Source organism: Syngnathus leptorhynchus, chromosome 7 (genome assembly GCF_054491065.1).
Source record: "Syngnathus leptorhynchus isolate UIUO chromosome 7, UIUO_Slep, whole genome shotgun sequence".
NCBI lineage: Eukaryota > Metazoa > Chordata > Actinopteri > Syngnathiformes > Syngnathidae > Syngnathus > Syngnathus leptorhynchus.
In genome coordinates, this window is record NC_141201.1 from 854414 (window position 1) to 876022 (window position 21609).

At 48.3% G+C, this 21609-nt stretch overlaps 2 protein-coding genes across 9 annotated transcripts in view; one reads left to right on the forward strand and one right to left on the reverse strand.

Annotated features, from left to right (window-relative positions):
- Positions 1-21609, reverse strand: part of LOC147053974 (neurobeachin-like) — an 82560-nt gene that overhangs the window by 31542 nt on the left and 29409 nt on the right. For all 8 annotated transcript variants that reach the window (XM_085917160.1, XM_085917158.1, XM_085917164.1 and 5 more), the window contains exons 34-39: positions 19679-19743; positions 18968-19076; positions 16790-16956; positions 10011-10135; positions 5908-6060; positions 2334-2470 (exon numbers count right to left, since the gene is read on the reverse strand). In XM_085917160.1, coding sequence (XP_085773286.1) covers positions 2334-2470; positions 5908-6060; positions 10011-10135; positions 16790-16956; positions 18968-19076; positions 19679-19743 — 756 coding nt within the window. The remainder of the gene's footprint in view (positions 1-2333; positions 2471-5907; positions 6061-10010; positions 10136-16789; positions 16957-18967; positions 19077-19678; positions 19744-21609) is intronic.
- Positions 334-1427, forward strand: mab21l1 (mab-21-like 1). Its single transcript, XM_085916713.1, has one exon. The coding sequence runs from the start codon at positions 348-350 to the stop codon at positions 1425-1427; it is 1080 nt and encodes a 359-aa protein (XP_085772839.1). The 5' UTR covers positions 334-347.

Genomic DNA, 21609 nt, shown 5'->3' on the forward strand with positions numbered 1-21609 from the left:
CCGCTCCGCTCCACTCCGCGCAAAGCACGCACACTTGGCGGGGACACTTTTCGCGCTCTTCCCCGTCCCATTTCAGTCATGCTAAGTTGCGAGGAGTGAAGTGAGCGCCGCTCGTCCCGGAGCTCCGATCCGGCCACGACCCTGCGTGTTCCGAATCGGCTATATATTTTTTTTTATTTTGTTTTTTGGGGGGAGGGTGGGGGGGATTCTTTTTATTTCCCTTTTGAATTTTTTCTTCGTAGAGCGTTGCCTTTTCCCCTTTAAAATTGGCTCCCGTACAAACCGCCGCGTTGGATCCGTCGGCGTACTGCGAGACTCCGGTGTACAACCCGGATCTCTGCCCCAACATGATCGCCGCGCAGGCCAAGCTGGTGTACCACCTCAACAAGTACTACAACGAGAAGTGCCAGTCGCGCAAGGCGGCCGTGTCCAAGAGCATCCGCGAGGTGTGCAAGGTGGTGTCGGACGTGCTGAAGGAGGTGGAGGTGCAGGAGCCGCGCTTCATCAGCTCGCTGAGCGAGATGGACAACCGCTTCGAGGGCCTGGAGGTCATCTCGCCCAGCGAGTTCGAGGTGGTGCTCTACCTCAACCAGATGGGCGTGTTCAACTTCGTGGACGACGGCTCGCTGCCCGGCTGCGCCGTGCTCAAGCTGAGCGACGGCCGCAAGCGCAGCATGTCGCTGTGGGTGGAGTTCATCACCGCCTCCGGCTACCTGTCGGCGCGTAAGATCCGCTCGCGCTTCCAGACGCTGGTGGCTCAGGCGGTGGACAAGTGCAGCTACCGCGACGTGGTCAAGATGGTGGCGGACACCAGCGAGGTCAAGCTGCGCATCCGCGACCGCTACGTGGTGCAAATCACGCCCGCCTTCAAGTGCACGGGCATCTGGCCGCGCAGCGCGGCGCACTGGCCGCTGCCGCACATCCCCTGGCCGGGCCCCAACCGCGTGGCCGAGGTCAAGGCGGAGGGCTTCAACCTGCTCTCCAAGGAGTGCTACTCGCTCAACGGCAAGCAAAGCTCGGCCGAGAGCGACGCCTGGGTGCTGCAGTTCGCCGAGGCCGAGAACCGGCTGCTGCTGGGCGGCTGCCGCAAAAAGTGCCTGTCGGTGCTCAAGGCGCTGCGCGACCGCCACCTGGAGCTGCCCGGCACGCCGCTCAACAACTACCACATGAAGACGCTGGTGTCCTACGAGTGCGAGAAGCACCCGCGCGAGTCCGACTGGGACGAGAACTGCCTGGGCGACCGCCTCAACGGGATTCTATTGCAGCTCATCTCCTGCCTGCAGTGCCGCCGCTGCCCGCACTACTTCCTGCCCAACCTCGACCTCTTCCAGGGCAAGCCGCACTCGGCCCTGGAGAACGCCGCCAAGCAGACGTGGCGCCTGGCCAGGGAGATCCTCACCAACCCCAAAAGCCTGGAGAAGCTTTGAGGTAACCGGCCGGGCCGGGCCGAGCCGAGCCTGTAGTCGGCGGGCGAGCGAGTGAGCGAGCGAGCGAACGAGCGAGCGAGCCAGCGCTCGCTTCTCACGACCCTTTTCTTAGATTTTCTTTTTTCTTCGGGGCGCCTTTTGACCAGCGCCACCCGTTTTCATAAACCCATAAAGAAAACTAAACAAGGCTTTCATAATTCCAACGAACCTTTAACGAGACTTGAAACGCGCGTGTACATTTGATAATGTAAATGTGTTGATAGCATTGTGCTTCCTTCCTTCCTTCCTTCCTTCCTCCCTTCCAGTGAGATTGTGAATGTCGGTGGGATTTTTTTTGCTTTTCTTTATCTGCTAGAAACACAACTTAATTTATACTTTGGCTCGATACGGTTTGTCGTCTTTCTTTTTGCAAAGTTTACATTTGAGTGTAAAGCTTCTGTTAAACACACATTCCATCGATTTACTTGAATTTTTTATTTAAATAACATTTTTTTATTGGCTGTTCTTTTCTTAAAAAAAATACTTGGTCTGCCACGATTTCGTTTTATTAAATGACAACCTATATAAATAGTAAATATATATGACCGTAAAATTGAGAAAAAAAGAAATGCACTTGAACTACACTGGATTATAACATCTGTGATCTGTTTGTTTTTTAATTGTCATCCACTTAATTTAAAGAGCTAATAAAACCAATTCTTATATGTATTTGTATTGGTCGTCGTCGTGCTTTTGTTAAAAAGTCAACATTGATAAGGTTGATAACGACGCGTTTGGATTAGGGAGACCGAGAGGCGCAATTTAAAATACACCGACGCCATGAGTTTGCGCAAAATGACAGCAACATGCAAACGTGTTGTTGTTGTTGTTGTTTTTTCCGGGGGGTGGTGCGTGTTTGCAACTGACCTTGGGGCTGACCCCCTTGAAGGCGGGGTCGTCCTCGTCCACCTCAAAGTAGATTTCGCTGCCGGTGATGGAGAGGGTCCCCCGGGCCACCAGGCCGGGCGCCACCAGCTGGGCCGGGCTACTCAGCACCACAGGGCCTGACGAGGCAAAACATGCACCTTACACACCAACTTGCACCCAAAAATAAAATAGTCGCAGCACGTCAAGGTTTGCGCTATTATTATTGACGACTTTTTAGGATTCGTGTATTCGCCACATTAGAATCCAAAATTCACCAACGTGTCTAATTGATAGGAGTTTCCAATTTACAAACAAAATGTCGTCGTTTTGCAAAACGTGAAGTCGCCACAATGTCGGGGGGGGATTATTATAAAAGCTAAACGAAATTAAACCAGTGTGAATGCATTGTCATTTCTGCATGGTTTGGACTGTAAATGAAAAACAAAAGCAAAGATCATTTTTGCGAGGTTTTGCAATATTGTTTTTGCTTGTGTTTATTTATATATAGCTATATACGCGTGTGTGTGTAATTTGTTTTAGGTCTGATATTAATAAAGAAAATAGAAGGAATACAATTTATATTATTACGACGCACTAGTGCATTGAAAAAAATCTCCGTCTTTGGTTATTGGTTTATAAAAACAGAGGAAAGGTCGTTTCCTTTTGCATATAGTGTTTTGGACAAAAAACGTACAGCGTAAAAATGTTTAAAAAAAAAAAAAAAAAGAATTGAAATGAAACGCGGTTTGAATTGGAAGGTTGGGATAATAAATTTCAAAACGCATTGGCATATATTTCGCAATAGCTGCATAAATTCACAGCAACCGCAAAGGCAATTTCAAACATTGTGATCTGATTGCATAATTTAACAAAAGGAGTATTGTGCTGAAAAATGTCCATCAATAATATAAACGAGCACAAAAACACGAGTGGAACATTGTGCAGCAAAATATTAGGAACAGCCCTGCTCAGCGGCAGCAGGTTGCTTGCTCCTTCCTGTATTGTATGTCACCTTGCCGGGCTCTCCCTAGCCTGCACGCAATAGAAAGCGGCTCTTTATCGATCCCTTCGAATCAAGAAGAGCCATCCGTCTTCATCTGCGTCTTCGGGCCGGCCAATTAAAAAGATGCACGCGGGGCGGGCACGTACGGTAGGGCCACCCGACTCAGCTCGCACCCAAACCTTCCCCTGGTTACCGTGTTTGCTGACGTCACCGCTCGTAACCCGATTGATGGCAACAAACCGGATTAGGAATTGTTGCCCGTGTAATAACTGCATATTGCATATGGCACCGCACCGCACGCATGCGCGGATCGGCGGCGACGGTCTTGCAGAGTGGGGCGAGCACATTGCAAGAAGAAGAGGAGGATTATAAACATTTTAATCCTCTCCCTCGGAGATCCTTCCATAATTAGACGATGTGGCCTTCCAATGTTTACATGGGAATAATGAAATTAAGGGCACGTTAACACGGGATTGAGGCTCAAGCAATTTGCAGCAGCGAATGGAAATTGGATTTTTGGGTGAAATGCAAAGGGGGCGTTGCGTGGCGGATTATTAGCCGCAATGCATCCACATTAGAATCAAGCTTTATTGCGAAAATGCAAGCGTCAGACTAATTCGAACTCGTTTCGTTAACGGAAATATCTGAATCTTTTACACTTGAAAATGTAACGCACAATCATAAACCACATCGCAGCTCCCATCGCAGGCTGAAATTGACACGTTTCGGAGAAGAAAAAAAGGTTCTATTATTAGTTTTGAATTGACAAGGTACACGTGTCTGATCATCAAACATGGTCACACTAACCCACTGACATTTTTTTTTTTAAATAGGCTGGTCAAATAAAAAGCACAAGGGAGCTTTTGTATTGCTTAGATGTACCTAATAAAGTGTCTCAAGGGTGGCCATTATTTGCAAATAATTAAAAAACAAACAACTATAGCCTGCAAGAGCACATTCATCCAAATCTAATCAAGTCCATTTGAAACATGGTTTTGCTAAAATCTCGATAAAACAATTTGAAATTACACATGTAAAATATAAATAATCATAATATGACCACATTTTCCATGATTCGTTAAAAAAAATACGGCATTGGCAAACACTCCTTCCCCAAAACAGAAGGAGCTAAAATGGCTTCCTAGCCTGCAAATATTTATCCATTTCAAAGACGTCATGTTGTTTCTCGCCAAGTTCAACGCAGCTGGCTAAGCAAATGAAAGTAAAACATGAGCAATGTGCAAAATGTGGACGAGAACGCTGTCAGTGAGTCAGCCTTCACTCTTTGCCATTCCTTTAGGCGTCCACGCACATGCCTGCATATTATTAGTCAGATTATTATGGGAGTGGATGCCGAGCTGACCTTCAGCCTCCCTCCGCATTGAGAGTGTTGAGTGTCCTCAACAGCACTTGCTGTGTGTGTGTGTGTGTTTGCTATAATCACAGCTGTCTCAAGCGCCTCGCACCCTAAAGGCTGGCAGGGATGAGCCGCGTTGCCGACACGGAGCGCGTCCCGGCGCTCTCATTAGGCCTCCTCGCGCTTGCTGGCGCTCGCTGGCGCTCATAAATACATGATAAATACATCAGGCATAGACGCAGCTCGTAGAGAGAGAGAGAGAAAGTGCCAGTGGACCTTGGGGGAAACTCCCAAGGCTTCAGGCGTCAGACATCCACAAAACAATGTTCCTGCCTGTGTGTGTGATGTGAAGTCAAAGAAAGAAATGCTAAATGCCAATAGCAAAGGCATCTTATTGCTTGGAGTGCAACGTTTGCTACCATTCTTTGTTTTGATGATGGAATATTGGACACGGTTGGCGTGACCTGATATCAACAGCCAAATCAAATCGTACATGGTCAGCCATGAACTCCTTGCATTGCTATTAAACGCCACCAGGGGGCACTTGTACACGACAAGTGGGAATTGACCATCCACAAGAAGAAGAAGTAACTTTTGTTTGGCGCTGTTGCTCAATGACAGCATCTTGCAGCATACATGTGTCATTTTGGTGAAGTACTTTGCAGAGTTCTTTTTATTCTGCTTGCTTGACTGCAGAAGTTGGCGGGAAAAAGTCTGGCCTCTCCGTCACCTCCTCAACCAGCTCGTACTGGCGCTATGGAGCGGGCTCATTCCTGCATCTTGTGTCACGTTAAAAAAAAAAGTCATTGCTGTTCTCCCCCCAAAATCAAAAGGAAAAGAAAATGCCGAGGTCTCTCGCGCTCGTCGGCGCACCAAGCCGCTAATGTCTCACATGCGGTTTCCAGTTGACTTTTTGGACGGCCGCTTAAAGTTGAACTCGTCAAACTGCGTTGCCTCGTAAACCACCCACATAGATATTATGGGATGTCGGCTGAGCCTCGGATAAGGTTTTCCGACACGTTTGTGTTCAGATGATTCAAGAGACGGCAAAACCGAAAGAGATGCTCATTTTCAGCATGGGTGTTTTGCAATTCTTAGCATTAGCGAAGGCTATTCAGTCCTCTTGAATATGTCATTGTTCTATTTCCGTTTATACCTCTACGGCGACGAAGCTAACAAAACGCCAGCAACATCAGATTCCAAAGCGGTCTTACCACCCAGATTGTCCGCCTCCTTCTCCTGCAGCAGGCCCACAGAGTCGTCGTCTCCCTCCAGAATCAGCTCCGTTTCGGGGTTCTGGTTGGCAACGCTTTGGCCGGGGAAGAGCGGGGAAGTCTTCAACTTGACCAGCTCGTCCTCTTCGCTCACTGCAAAAATCAGAAATCATGCAAAACTGTTAGGAGTTGGAAAAAGAAATCTTGATCAACTTGACACTTGTATTTTATGAACGCATCAAAGGCGCTTTATCCCCACTTAACTCAATCGCTGCCATTGACGGATCGAGACGACAAATATTGTCCTGGCAGTGAATCAGTGAAGGTTGCCGTGTGATGAATGTTAAAGACTCGCTTTTGGGTGGAGAACAAACTGGAATGAGCGTGTTAGCATGCTACACGAGCAGCAAGACGCCGCCGCATGCCACAGCGTATATGGCGCCGACTGAAGGCATTTGAACATCACAGGTACGTTTGCTTTCATTCCCAGACAAGGTCAAGAATGAAACACAACGTTTGCGTCTTGAAAGACCAACGGCTCGCCGTCGATTAGCGACGTGGCTCGCCCGCTTTTGGAGACGTGACAAGAAGCGAGGCTGAACAGACAGCGCAATTAGCTTGCGCCGGGACGTCATCATCCGCCTGCCTGCCTGCCTGCCTGCAGCTCAACCCGGAGCACGTCTCGCTACGCGTGTTGTTGCGGAGCTCAGACGGCAGCCCCGCCTCGTCTTTCGATGGAGGAAAATAAATTGTTGGCTGAAATCAGATTTTCTGCATCTGTGTATGACACACCACATCCCGGTTGCTCACACTAATCTTTGAAAGAAATCCAAAATGCCCGCTTCCTGCTCTGCCTCGTATCTGGGGCGCTCTGGGCAGATGGAGGGAAGCAGTTTGAGCGATTTGGGAGAGGGGGGGGGACAGAAAAAAGAAAGGGGGCCTCCCTCGAGTTGGAGGCCAAAGTCCACGACGGGCTGGAGATGAAAGCCAAACGTGTCGTTTTGTAAAGTATCCCGCTGAAAGGCTGATGAGTAGACGTGCTGATGTTTGGATTGGCACGTGGGAGCGCCGGGCCCGACTAGACTAAATAAACGCGGCTAATTCCGACAAGAGAGCAAAAATCACACACCTCCGCCGCAGCGCAATGTTGGACGACGGAGCGGGCCTTTTGGAATCATCAAAGGAATTCAAATGCTGCGGCGTCTCAGTCCGTTTTACAAATCCGCCTCGTCCATTTGTTTATGATCATCAAACTTGAAAAAAACATTTGAATTGGTCATAGATTCAGATCTTTTTTGAAATGATTTGAGTGTGTAGGAAGTGAAAAGGCAAATCTCTTTTTATTTGAACATGGAGACGATTCGATCCGGCCGTTAGCCTCGGAAGTGAGCATAATGGCGTTGACATCCGAGCTCCCGTTTAAACAAGGTGGCGTTGGCCTCGGGGGTCTCGACGGACCGGGATTTCAAAATACAAGTGGGGAAATGTTCCACCGTATAGCAGGCTGACCTGAAAGGGAACTGGAAAGGCACTTTTGGGAGCTTGCTTGCGCAGGAATGATTCTGTTTTATGTCTCCTGCTGTCAGCTCTGTGTAAATAACTAGGCCGATTTGCGCAAAGCATTCTGACATTTGCGCGCGAGCCGGCTCCAATATCAAATCCGTCGCTGGGGTTTCCACGGCCGGCCTTCTACGCATTCCGCAGAGAGCCCAGCCCAGCCCAGCGATGGCCGCCTGGCGAGGGATTTCAAAACAACCGGCAAAGGCGTCGCGTTTGAGCGCGGCCGTAAACATCGTAAACGTTGATTTACGCGCCGCTTCCTCTCGGGGAAATTTTCTTTCAATGTGCGAGGATGCGCTGCGAAGTGTCTGCCGGAGTTTCAGAACACTCACGGCCCAACTCGCTGCAAAATGGAAGCCCGCACAAGTTTAAATGAAGCCCCTCCCCTTTTTTCAACACAGCGTGCTTGCTTGGAGTCCCGTTTGTAATCGAAATTGAGCTCGGTAGCACGCCGAGCGCACAGGACAGTCGGTCCGGTCCGTCTGTAGCAATCAGCGCCATGCCAGGAGAGAGGAGAAGAAGCTTCTCCCCTGATTGGCGACAGCGAGGACACCCGGAGGTAAAACACCCCGTTAAACACTTGGATCAATATTAACCTGACTTCCATTTCATGCTTGCCCGCTTCCAATCAGCCCACAATATACTCCCAACAGCGCAGAATGTGCTGGCCAAGCTGCCAATGTGGCTAATAGACCACCAGACAGAGTGTCCGCCACAAAAGAAAGTGATGACAAAGGTCAAAACCGCAGCGCCGCCGGCCGCCGCCAAAGACGCTTTTAGAAGCGTACGAGTTTGCCCCGACGCCATCGTCGCCTTCGGAAGGCCTCACCGCACCGTGACTAAAAAAGGTTGACTGATTGGCGTGGAATTCGGCGGACAAGTGGATGCGAAACAAACGACATCACGAAATTGTCAGTCAAAACAAAGCTCGGATGTGCAAAGTGCTCAGCGGCAATCTGAAAATAACTCCTTTGAGCTCACACAACAACGAAAAAACAAAGGCGACGACGGTGAGACTGCTTCAAAACAGACACGGGCCACTCACTCATCAGAAGCAGTCTTCTTTGTGAAGACCAGACAAAAAGAAAAACAAAACGTCGGCGTGACTTTCATTGCTTCAAGCGAGCGGGGGGGGGGGGAGAGTGACGCGTGCCGCCTGCCGTCAGCGCCGTCAGCGCCGCCAGCGCCCGTCTGCCCTTCTTCAAAAGGCAAAAGATGGCTACTGAAGCGCGCATTGTTTTTGGACAAGCTGCCGTTTCTCCACATTTAGGATGCTCGGCGACCTCGCCGCCCGCCAAAGTGCGAGCGTGCGTGCGTGCGGCAGAAAGTCGACGGCTACATTTAGCAGCTCCTTTAAAATTGTCGATTGGACGCAGACGGAGTCGCGGGTGACAAATGTTAAAGCCTTGGCGGAGGTCAACGCTCCGACTTTTAATTGTCGCTGAGTCGGCGATGGTGTCTATTTACTGGCAAGTCAAAGTGTCCTTGGCGGATGACAGAGCTTTTTTTTTTTTTGCCTGACACACGTCAACACATCACACACAGAGAGAGAGAGAGAGAGAGAGAGAGAGAGAGAGAGAAAGAGAGAGAGGCCACAAAATGAGTCAATGACTCAGATCACCGCCCCCTCCCGACAACACACACACACACACACACACACACACACACACACACACACACACACACACACACACACACACACACACACACACACACACACACACACACAGGCGCAGGGGAAAATTAAGAGCAGACGGCCCAAGGATTGCCTGTATGGACCACCTGCAGCTGCCATGTGTTGGCGTTGGAGCCCAAATCCAACCAGATGCCTTCCTGGACTTGTCCAACCATCCTTACCGGATCAACGCTGCTCTACAACTTTGTGGTCAAGACTAGAGCAGATTTAAGAATCACTTAAGGATTTAACATTTGGAAACAAATGGGGGGGAAAAAATGATCATTGCTCTCCTCCAAAGTAAAAGCAAATTTTGAGTCAACACAACGATGACAAGTCCGCCGGCCGGCACGGACGACGATGTCGAAAGGCTGCAATTTGGCACGATTTGAAATGAAACTAGGGCTCAAAACAGTGAAATTGATTGCCAGAGATGATTTGCGATGATTTTCACAATTGATTCATCGATTCATAGACAGACATTCAGAAGTCAAATGCTAAAAATAAAAGGCCCGTTATTGTTCCGCAACTTGAACATTTTCAGCCGTAAGGCGTTTGAATGTGTGTCGAGCGGGTTGAAGGTTATTAGCTTGTGAATCAATACGCTCATTCTGCATTTGCTTTTTAAACACAAGGCCAGAAGGGCCGGCCGCTTAATAGCGCCGCCGCTCTTTGCATAAAAGTCACTCTTGCGTTAAGTCTGAGGAACGTTGACCCGAGGGCCAAGCGGGGAGGACAAAAAAAAGTTTTTTTTCCACCAACGACATGTTTTGCAGGGGATAAAAACGCCAATGAAAGTCATGTGTCATGTTCAATTGCCAGGACTAAATGAGGAGCCGCCACCAGCACCACGACATCGTGAGCTCACCGTACTCCTGCAGAGTTTTGTACGACACGTCCGAGTGGGCCGAGCCTAGCGGGTTCCTGATCAAGCGCCGCCTCCGTCGCAGGTCGTCCTCCCAGTAGTCCAGACGCCAGAAATCCTGAGGCGGCCTGCGAGAAAAAACAGGAAGCAAAGTCAACCCGTGCCCTTCTGATGAACAAGCAAATGCAGTACAATCCAAATATATATATATATTTATATGTATGTATATATAATAACAGCAGGGAGCAGCAACCGCCGCGGCGTCCATAAATCACACGGCCGACCGTGAACAAATCCAGCGTCAAATTACACGTGAAAATGGCGCAGCTTGCCTCGTTTTTTTTGAAAGACTCTTTGGTTCTTTTAACAAGTCTTGTAAATCAAAGGTAGGCATCTCCCACGGACAGCGTGGGCTCTAATGAGCACGCTTGACGCATGAGCCTATAAAAGTGAACCCCCACCGCCGCCCCCACCGCGCAAACGTGCGCCAGAGATTAAAATAATGTGCTGAAATATTCATCCTAATGATTTCCAGAGCCCTGGAGCAAGCGCACTGAAAATTGCATTTTTATTCATTATTAATAATGGCAAATTAGGCTTGTTAAAAGCAAGACAAGTTGTGTGTGTGTGTATTAATTCCAGCATGTGGTAAGCATCTTTTTGTAAATGATTCTTCCGACATTAGCGAGAACCGGGCCGGCCGGGATGGCTTTATTGCCGGCCCCTAATGCAGACCATTAGGCACTGGCAACGCAGATAGGTGACTAAGTGCTGCTTGTTCTCGCACTCCAGCTGGACCATTTGATTTCATTATTTATTTACAGCCTTGGCGGAGGCCAATGCGTTGCCTTTATTTGCCCTTGAGCGGGAAAAAGAAACGAAATGACACACAGGCGGCAACCGGGTAATTGCACAGTCGGCCCCCGCTCGCTCGGATTTTGACCAAACAAGATAACTCGTCGAGTTGGGAAGAAAAGTTTGAGTTCGGAGCAAGCGATGTGGCATTCTAGTTGACGCTAAACACTACAAACCAAATAAAGAGAAATACAAGTTATGTATTCAATAACTAGAAGTTTGCCCGAGGCAGATCTGCAAATGCCATACACAGGCTAACAAAACTAGCATTCTTATGGTGCTTGTGCTCATTTAAGATTTGTTCAATTTGGTGATCGTAAAGGGCCGCACGCCACAGTTTGGCCACCCTTCCTTTAAAATGATCCTTTCGCAACAACCTAAATACAAAAGACCCGAGATACTTGGCAGGCGGCCGTCTCCATCAACGTTTGGCTCGTGCCGGCATATCGAAGGAGTCTAAACAGATTAAAGTGTTACACGGATCACATGACAATGTTGAGTGCATTCGCGCACACACACACACACAAACACACACACGCACACACACGCACACACCGAGTCCTTAACGTGAATAGCACAAGTGTCAGAAATCAAGCGGCTCAAGAGACTTAGCTGAGGTTTGACAGCAACAAGAGCTCACTTTCAGTTAAATATCAATCAAAAGCCAGCGTGTGTGTGTGTGTGTGTGTGTGTGTGTGTGTGTGAGTGTGTGTTTGTGTAAAGGTTGAACGCCGTTGTCCTATATGCAAAACGAATGCCTGGAGCTTGTCCTCTGTCAGTCAGAGCCTTTAAAACGGAGGATGAAGAGAGAGCCAGCCAGCCAGCCAGCCAGCCAGCGAGAGATGTCAGTGGGCGTAAAAAAGAAGAAAGCCACGTAAATGATATTGTAAATGCCGGATTACGCCGCACCAAAAATGGAAATCCAGGCATTTTTCCAGGCCCAAGATTATGTGCGCCTAATTCGGGGTGCAAAAAAAGACAGTTGGGGGGGGGGAATAAAGCCGACACTTTGAAGATCCACCCAAGCGCATTCAATGTCATTTTATCAGGTCTAGCACAGGAGGTCCATTTGTTTATTTTGCCTTGATCAAACGGTTAGATGCTAAATAAAGCTGAAAGTGCAAAAAAAGATGGATGTTGTGAAGCTCAACATGTAAAAACATTTGAATTTGATTTTGCCAAAAGTCCATAATCAGCTTGCACAATAATCAGACATTGAAAAAAAATAAAAATAAATATATATATATATGCATTGCTAGCAAGGAATAGCAAATTCTCCATTTTTACGAGTCAGTCAAAGGCACCACCTGCAAATAAAAGCTGAAATGTTGATCTCAAGCCAAAATGTGTTCACATCCCAAAAGGCAGGCAGAGCCTAAACGTCTTATGTTAACGCCGTAACCGAGCGGACTTATTAAGCCGCAGACCTTCGTCAGTTTACGCATTTGGCCCGGCCGGCCGGCTTCATGACAACAATAAAAAATGGCCGTGACGAAGCCCGCCCGGATACCGGCAGAATTTATTAGCGCGCTCGCCAATCAATCACCTAAATGGATTTCAAACTGCATTTTAAAAGCTAATTTTCCTGCACTGATAACCTTCGGGAAACAGGAGCGCCCGCCGTTATTTATGGGGGCTTTCAGCTTTGCCTAAGTGTGGCGGGATAAATGCAGGAAGGGGGACCGCATTACTTTCCTCTTTTCATTTTTAGGCGGCTGTTTTTGTTATTTGTGAAAGATTTTGCTCATAAAACCGCAGCAAATGTTCCCGAAGCAAATGAAAAATGATGGATTTTGAAATGCACAAAAAGTGAAAACAATATTCGATTGGACGGTGAATCCAGGGGGCGCTACTGAGCTGTTTTGTTGCATAACAGAATGCGATTTCCTGGACATTCTGTCAAATATTTAAGAGAAACCCTAACCTTGCCTTAAGTTGGGATATTGGAAAGGGGAAAAATCCCATTTTGGTGCGTTTCCAACCTCTGCAGGGTCGCCTGGCAGATAAAGGGTCCCCTTTTATTCTATTTCTACTCGTGTGACGCAGCCAGCAGGGAGGACACAGACATGCTGATTCAATAAAACGCCATTATGCTCTTTTTAAAGGCGTCAATTGGCGACATGAGTGAGGGGCTAATTATTATAAATACCAGTAATCACTGACAATTCTATTCACGGGGGGTCATGGCTGGTTTCTCTCTCTCTCTCTCTCTCGCACGCACTCACAAGACAAGACGGCTCTTCTTCCAGATGACCTTACACACTCTCCGACTGAATTTTACTGCCTGCGAGGTTGCATCGAAATGTGACAACACAGACGTTTAAAAAAAAAAAAAAAAAAAGAAATACAGCGGAGCCTTTAACGTCCGCTGTGCCTTAATTGGATTATTTGTTTGCATTCAAACTTGGGTTAAATAGAAGCTAGCATGCAACGATTTGGGTTTATTGATGATGCTAGCTCCTCCAATGGATTTTTAGGTTGAACCAACTTGAAATCTTCCAAACACATGCAGGACAATTCTGTCTTTCTGCTTTTAAATGGGAGCCTGTTTTTTTTCTTTTGGTTCATGACCTGAAACAAGCGACCCGACTGGCTTGTTTCCTTTTACCGTCACTTGTCAGGAAGCAAGCAAGAAAGAAAGAAAAAAATCTGGCAGGCGTTGAGAGCAAAACATCTCAAATAAACGTTAGTTCACATCAGCGGATGATGAAAGTCATCTGCAAGCAAAAGTAAAAAAAAAGACAAATAAAAGTAACCTTGTCTGTCAGACCAAAGCAACAGCTGCCGTCAGATGAAAACTCAAGCAGAAGAGCAAAGTAGTGGCTGGCAGCCACATGCTCCACGGGCCACTTTCAAAGTGCCCAATCAAGTCAGCAAAGAGATCGGCACTCGTTTTCTCTTTCAAAAGCCCTCATCGAGTTTGCCAAGCGATATTCCGGCCCCGCATCGTGATCACATTAGCATGTCGCGCGCTTTCACCTCCTCCGCATTGCCGCTTGCTCGCTTTGCATCAAAAAAATCATCGAAATGTGGCTGTGTATTCCAACGACGTAGCAAAAATGTGCTTAGCCTAATGCTAACAACAAACAATGCAAATCACCATAGACGGACGGGCTAACGGATAGTTTCAGCGTCGCTGTCAGAGTCGACGAGCCAACATTGTTCTCGCTGAGGCTTTCATCCAAGATGACAGTTCAGACCTGAAAGCTGCCCTTTGCGGAAGAAAAAAAAAATTCCACCGCAATACTTGGCTGCAGGCATGGCTTGCGTTCTTTTGAGTGATCCATTTTTTCCTGGTCCAAACGCGACGGGTGGAGTTGATGTCAAATAGCTCAATTTTGGTTTCATCTGACCACAGCGCTTTCTCCCACACATGTTCATGTACTTGTTTCACTCAATAAAAAGTTTAAAAAAAAATACACTTCATTTTTCAAAGTGTACTGTTAAACGTGAATTCCCTCCCATGTTCAACTTGCCGACTCCGACTTGAAGCTGCCCGGGCTGGAAACAGCCACTGACCTCGTTCTTGCGTATTAGAATTGATGTCCTTTTAAAGCGAGACCAAACACGGGTAGGCTCTGGGCTGGTGTAATCATATTTTAAAATAAGACTTCTAGTTCCCATTCGTCAGAGATGAAAGTGGCGGCAAGGAGAGGAGAAGCCAATGTTTGGCTGCCTTAACGCAGATCGATAGGCGGCCTCCATTTTGCTTTCTGCTACAGAAAAGAAGTAATTATACAGGAGAAATGTTGAGAATCAATAGAGCAGTCAGCTAAGGTTAAGGTCTGCTGCCGTCGCCAATGGATGGAGAATCCTTCGTCAGCTGTCACCGACGCCCCCCCTCCCCCCCTCTAGGAAACGAATCAGGTTTTGTCTCTGAAGGCTTTTGTGTTGTGTGTTGTAATCCGCCTCAAAACCTTCAAAAAATGTTTGCCGTGGTTCTCTGGAAGTGAGATCCAAAAAGAAATGTATTCAAAATGAGCAAACGGGCGCTGTTGTATTATTACCACATCAGAAAACAAAGTTGAATACGTTTGTTCAATATAGAACGATAAATATCACGTTAAAATATGACGTTAAAAAAAAAAAAAAACGATCCCGTTACAAGGTGACTTCTTTTTCATGAGGCTTGCAGAAAGGCTGGATTCATCCACCTTGACATCTACTTTGGCTTTGCACCAGCCTGAACTTTATAATCCAACAGCGGCAGTTCAGAGGTCAACAGCAGAGGCGACCGGCGGCCAAGGAAATCATTTCCTCCTCCTCCCTTCCCCAGGCAAGAAAAAAAAAAACGCTTCTGACATCCAATTTTCAAGTTGATTTATCAGTGCAAAGCCAAAATTGATAGTGTGTCATTACCGGGCAGGGAGCTGTCGCGCCCAGACGTATAAAAGGGCTCCTCGTTTTGATTTAGCGCCGTGGATCAATAGCAGCCTATACAGTTTCAATTTGAGGGCTATCGATTTTCCTCCGCCCACTCCGTACAGGGAGGGGCCACATTCGTCTAAGGCCGGTGTCACGTGAGCGGTGTCACGTGAGCGCCTTCCTAAGCATTCTTTGACTGCAGATGTTGAAGAAAAGTCCAAATTTAACACTGGATCTTTTGGAGAATTTGGGATTTTCTGCAAATCAGACGAGCGGTTAAGACACCTGGCTTGAAATTTAGAGAGAAAAAAATATAGATGTCCTCCTAATACGATTATTTATCATTCCCGCCGCGGCAACGATAAATATCCTCGGGCAGAACTTGAGATTTCAGTGCATTAGGCAGAAAATAAACATTTACAGCTAAGCATCCCACATTCACTTCAACACGCCAGAGGGCTTTCTATTTTACAAGAGCGAGCGAGCGAGCAGCATAAATGGGAAAGTTAATGTAGCATTGAATAAGACTGAGCTGCCGTGCATGCGACGTCGCCTCCAGCGCTCGCCGGCATATTGCGTCATTTTTCTTCAACAGCAGGTTACCATTAAAATTGAATTTGCTGCTTTTGAGGGGGAGGCGGCGGGGGTCGGATCCATTTACTACATGGCCCTCTTTTGTATCAATGCTTTGCGTCACACACAGAAAAAAAGAGAGATAGAAAGAGAGAGAGAGACAGACAGACAGAAAGAGAGAGAAAAAAAGAGAGGAAAATAGAAATTGAAAGAGAGAGAGCTCCACAAATATTTGAAGCAGAGCCCAAATCCAGTCCGATGTTTTTTTTTTGTGTACCCTGACTGCTCCAACAGAAGGTTGAGTGCATTCGACGTTTGCAGCCCTAACAAATCCAACTTGCTCCAATTCTGTTTCTCATTAGACAAATCTGACGTGTAAAACGTGCTCAGACAGATCACGTCATGGCTCATCTCTACCGCATCCCAATCGCTGCGTTTGGGAATCATCAAACTCCTTCAAGAAAAAAAATGGAGCCCAAATGATATTCAGTATCGGAATTAACCAAAGCCGAAACACAATCTCGAGAGATCGTTTTCGTCTTTTTTGAGCTTCCTCTCGAGCAAACGGGCGATGCCGAGCTCCTACCAGAGGTCTCGTGAAACAAAGATCACACGAGTGCTCACTTTGTCCCAAACGGGTGCTTCGCTTCTTCTTGATCTTTCCCCTTCGCTGCCCGGAGCCAGGGAAGTGGAACAAGCACTTATTTTAACAGGACCCTTGGGGGGGACGGGGGGGGGGGGGGGGGCAGAGTTCGAAACGACCACCAGGTGCTGGAGTGCGTTGCTGAGGAGGTCAATAAATGCCTGGACAGAGAGCCACACTGGCAGATGAGCTCCGTGCTGTGATTGCGTTTGCTGACCCTGGCAAAATGCCATTAAGCGGCCAAAGGCTGCTTTTGAGGAAACATCTCGCTCAGACTGGGTTGCGTCTTTTTGGTTTGCCCAAAACATTTGTTGACATCAGCGGCAAGATCTAAGATGTGGCTCACCTTTGGCCCGAGGTCCCCCAGGCGCCGTGTTTGTTGGTGAGGATGTTGACGATCTTCTGCCGCAGCTGACTGGCCGTCACGTGGTCTCGATGCTTGGCGGCGCCGATCAGGTGATCGCACATCTTCTCTTCCTCGCGTCGCTCGGCGGCGTACTGGCAGCAGTTTGACTTTTGAAAAAAAAAAAAAAAAGCAGAGACGAGATCATTAAAGCGCATTTCACATGAATATATGCACGAGGCAGTTTTTGCGTCGGCGAATCTCAAATGAATAAAAAATAAACACATGAACTAATGACTCCATATGAACTGTGGACCAATGAAACGCTCGAATATGATTGTGATATAAATCTGACATCCCTGCATGAATAAAGTCACCTCCGTCCCAAATGGTGCATCATTACAGAATTCCATTTTTAAAATGATATAATGTTTGAATTTTAAAGTCACTTCAAATTTGACCGAATGATGAGTTCAATATTAAATGTGACCATTTTCTCTCTTCTCTTTTCTTGATGGGGTTGAGGTCAGGGGATGATGGTAGCTAGCTACAGTACAATTATCGTCAGGGTGGCTATTTTGAAAACTAAACAAATATAATAGTACATGTGACTGCGTATCAATTTGCTAGCGGGCTCTTTTCAAGATGAAACAGTGAAGCAATTATTTCTGACACATTTCATGCTGGCAATGGGAAGGGAAATGGAAGGCTGGCGCAATTCAAAAAGTACCCGGCTTGCATTTCCAGGCAACTCTGATGACGGATTGCCCAATGGTTTGGAGCGCGCGACGTATTTTGGGGGATTGTTTGTTTTTGTCAGTTAACGAGGGCGATCTCCATACAGAGGGCGCTAATAACGTTGGAGGACGACGACCACGGAGGGAGAGCTTGGCCGTTCGCGTCCTCTAATGGGGCATTTGTCACGCTGACTAATGCTCCGGCTTGAGTCAACACACTTGAGCGCGCCGAGATATGAGCAGACAGCGGAGAGATATAGCGGGGCTCCCTCCGAGGAGAGCCGTAAATCAGCCGGCCCTTGGAAGGGGCTGGGGGGAGGTAGGGGGGCTCCCCGCCGGGCCAGCGGGCGGACGGGCGGGCGGGCGGGGCTATTAAGAGCAGAAAGGAAAATAGTTTAATAGAGCCGCCAGGACCGTCAGCCGTCAAGGAGCAAACAGAGCTACATATCACCGCGCCGCGCCGACTCTATTATTGGCCTCTGTTGAAGCGGAAATGGGCTCCTTTGTGTCAGGCCCAATAACAAGGCTGACTTACAAAGCGGCGGCGAGATTTGCCGCAAATCTAGACTTGTGCTCGCTCCACACGTGCGGGTCAGTCTCAAGTGCCGAAAATAAAAAAATTCATACGAGTAATAAGTCAAATCATTGAAAAAATGAAATAAAACAAAGAAATAATCGTGTGAAGGCCTGCAATTGAAGCACTAACCCGAATAGAGTGAAAGTCAAAATGGAAATGTGAGAAGCACAGATGGCTGATTAGCGTTATGTCACATTTGTAACTTTCTCGCAATGTGAAACATTTCATGTGGAAAAGACAGACTGGATGGCGATTGTGTTGCGAAGGCCTCCTTCTCTCCCTCCCTCCCTCCCTCCCTCCCTCCCTCCCTCCTTCCTGGGAGGACTCCGGCTGATATTCCAAATCTAATTTGCTAACAGAAGCCGGGAGCTAATTGAATTTCCTGCGTCAATTTTAAAATCTGTCAGATATTATTCTTGAGCGTATTCCTCATCAAGAAGGTAACCGGATCATGTGACGAATATCATTTTCAAGCGCGCTACGACGTGGCGCCTTAATTGTAAACGCGTCTCATCGGCGTCCCGCATCTTCAATCTTTGAGGCGCTGCGGCGGGGAAAATAAAGTGTTAGCTGTCAGACAGGAGGGCCAGGTAACCCCCCCCCCCCGTCACCGTCTTCTTCTGCCATTGCACGTCTCCCCCGGTTTATCTGTCGGGTCAAGGATCCCGGGCGACTGTAAATCAAAAAGCTGTTTGCCGACGGCTGGCGTTGGCAGATAAGAAAGTCATCAGTCCCGCCCGGCGCGAAGGCGCTGCTAACAGAGGTGAGCCACGCGGGCCGGGCCGGCCTGGCTTGTAGGACACGCACATGGCAGCCTTCAGAGGCTTCAATGGTGTTATGTCAAGCAAAAAGTGCAAAAGGCAGTACCTCAAACTCTGCGTGTTTGTGGACGTCCTCGGCTCGCTGTCTGTTCAGGATGAACTCGGCTTCGTTGGCCACCCGCACCACGTGGTCCTTCATGGCGTGACACAGCAGCCTTCAAAATAACGGATACGCGTGGATGAAACATTCTCGGCGACGCATTTGGAGCTTCAGAGGATTTTTATTTTATTTTTTTAATCAGATTTTTGTTTTTTGTTTTGGTGTCACTATGACGTATTGAGTTGAGGAGTTGCATTTAGACAAAAGTAGTACTTTGGGGCCATGTTGCGGATCACTGGACATGTTTCTAGGTGCGGTCGTCACCTCCAACTTTTCAATTGTGATCTTTAGCCGTTAACATGAAGTCAGCACCACGGACAGCGCCGTGTGCCACTATCACTGACTCTTTGTCCCGGCGCCAACGGGATGGGACAGGACGGGACGGGACGGGGGGGCACTGGGAGAATCCCCAGCCAGGCTGGGCACTCGGGCCAGATGGGTCAGCAGATGGGCGAGGAGGCTGAGCCGCTCCTGATCTGCTCAACGCCCCCCCCCCTCCCTCCCCTTGAGTATGGGCCACACCCTCAAAAGCTGTGAGAGGGAGGGAGGGAGGGAGGACAACGCCACGGGGAGGCGAATATTCTTCCTCATTCACGTTCTGATGTTGACCCCAACTTTTCAGATGGACATGACATTATGAGACTCTTCGTTGCGTACCTTCCCTCGTTGATGAGCTCAATGAAGGCCAAGCCGGCGTTCTTCTGGATAGAGTTCTGCCACTCCTGACAACAAAACAAGAATCAATGTTCAAATCAGAAACAAAACATGTGCGATTGCGCTGTCCCGCTCGGTGAAAAGATCTGGAAAGAAAATGGCTTGACGAAACCGTATCCGCCCGCTTTAAATGCGGCCGCTTCCTTCGGCCCGCGCGGTGACAGATTAGCCAGCCAGCGAGCTAGGGCGCCGCCCCCACCTCGGCTGCCCGCCTTGCCTCTCTGGAAATGATTAAAAGGGGGCGCTCCCCTCGCTCATTGTGGGAAAACCGGCTCTCTCAAATTCCCATTCTTTAAAGCGTGTTATCTCAAGCCGGGCGTGATTGCGTAGAACGTCGCCCGAGCATGTCGGCGAGCCATTTCTCGTCTTACCTGACACGCACGTAGGTACGTCGGTGACCTGCGCGCGTGTTAAGTAAAGAAGCCGCCGTAAACAAACTGTTGAGCATCTGGTCTCCAAATGTTCCCTCTAACCCCTGTTGCCATCCAGGATTACAGAAAACAACCCCCCCCACACCCCCCCTTCCCGTGACACCATGTCAGCCTGTGAAATAAGCCGTCTTGGATTTGGACAGGGATCGCGTTCACGTGACAAAAATAAACACAGAGGGGCAGTAGGCGTCTCGGCCGGACGGCGTTTTGATTGACAGCCTTTGAGAATGGACGAGATGTCAATGTGGCCACAATGTGCTGAAAATGACATTTTGGCGCAGGTAGGTAGGTGCAAAACGTAGGAATCCCCAAAGCAAGAATTCATTTTAAAATCAAGAGCCAGCGTTGTGAGAATATCGGTCAGCAGGATCATTTTTGCCCATCAACGACAAGACACATTTGAGGACCCCGAACGTCATAAATCCATTTTTTTTCTTTTCCCTTCTTTCATCTGGCTGAGATTCAGCAGGGCAGCGAGTATTTGCGAGCGCTCTGATCCGACCTGTCAGTGCGCACAGAGCCTTTGCTTTTATCTGCTCGCCGATGCTCGCCACATCTGGAGGCCTTCCATCACTAACTCTCCACTGGCTCCAGTCCTCCCCGCCCCCCCCCCCCCCTTTCCCCCGCTCGCATACACTCAAACTGTTACAAGAAACAGAGCCGCTTGACCTTTTCGCTCAGCTCGGAAAAGCAGAGAAGAGTCGGCGTTTGCGGCCCGTCGCGCCGTGATTGCCGCCATTAGTATGCGCCAAGACGAGGAGGCGGGTCATTAGCGCTAATTTATGCAGAAAAGTGACAGGCCACAAAACAGTGAGGGTTCAAGGGTCAGCCAAGCACTCTCCTACCTGTCCCAACGCATTACGGCAAGGTGGGGGGGACCGTCACTTTTTTGCTGCAGCTATAAAATGGTGTCACTTTTTCAAGTTAGGTCTTTTTCCTTTGTGTTGCAAACCAAAATCAAGCAAAATCAAGCTTATTCATTCTCATCACTGATCCAAAGTCTGGCTGGGCAAGTATCGACGTATCGGGCTGATCAAGGCCTTAATTTAAGATATGGGGTTGTCACGAAGGATGCCGATACCAGCAACCCATACTCGAGCTGATTTTCTATTTTCTTTGTGTAAAGAGAAGTTCTACTGAACTATGAAATGAAGAAGCTTGCTCGGATGAGATGTGAAACACAGCGCGTTTATTTTTGTAATGTTGGCTGGTTGCTAATAGCGATAGCAACGTCGGTACAGCGCTTGGCGCTTTGCTTCAAGGCCTTGTCGTTTGATCGATATCTCCGCCCGAGTTTGAGCCCCTAATGGCGGAACCCTCTCGAGCGAGCGTAATGCTATCTGAGGATCCGCCGAGAACTCCGGGGGGGGGGGGCTGGCGGTGGCGGCGGTGCTGGACTTTGCACGCTCATGCGTTCACGTGCAATAAATCCAAATGTCCCAC

What these genes read in the sequence shown, in the direction of transcription:
- mab21l1 (XM_085916713.1), top strand. Translation starts at nt 348, where the DNA reads ATGATCGCCGCGCAGGCCAAGCTGGTGTACCACCTCAACAAGTACTAC.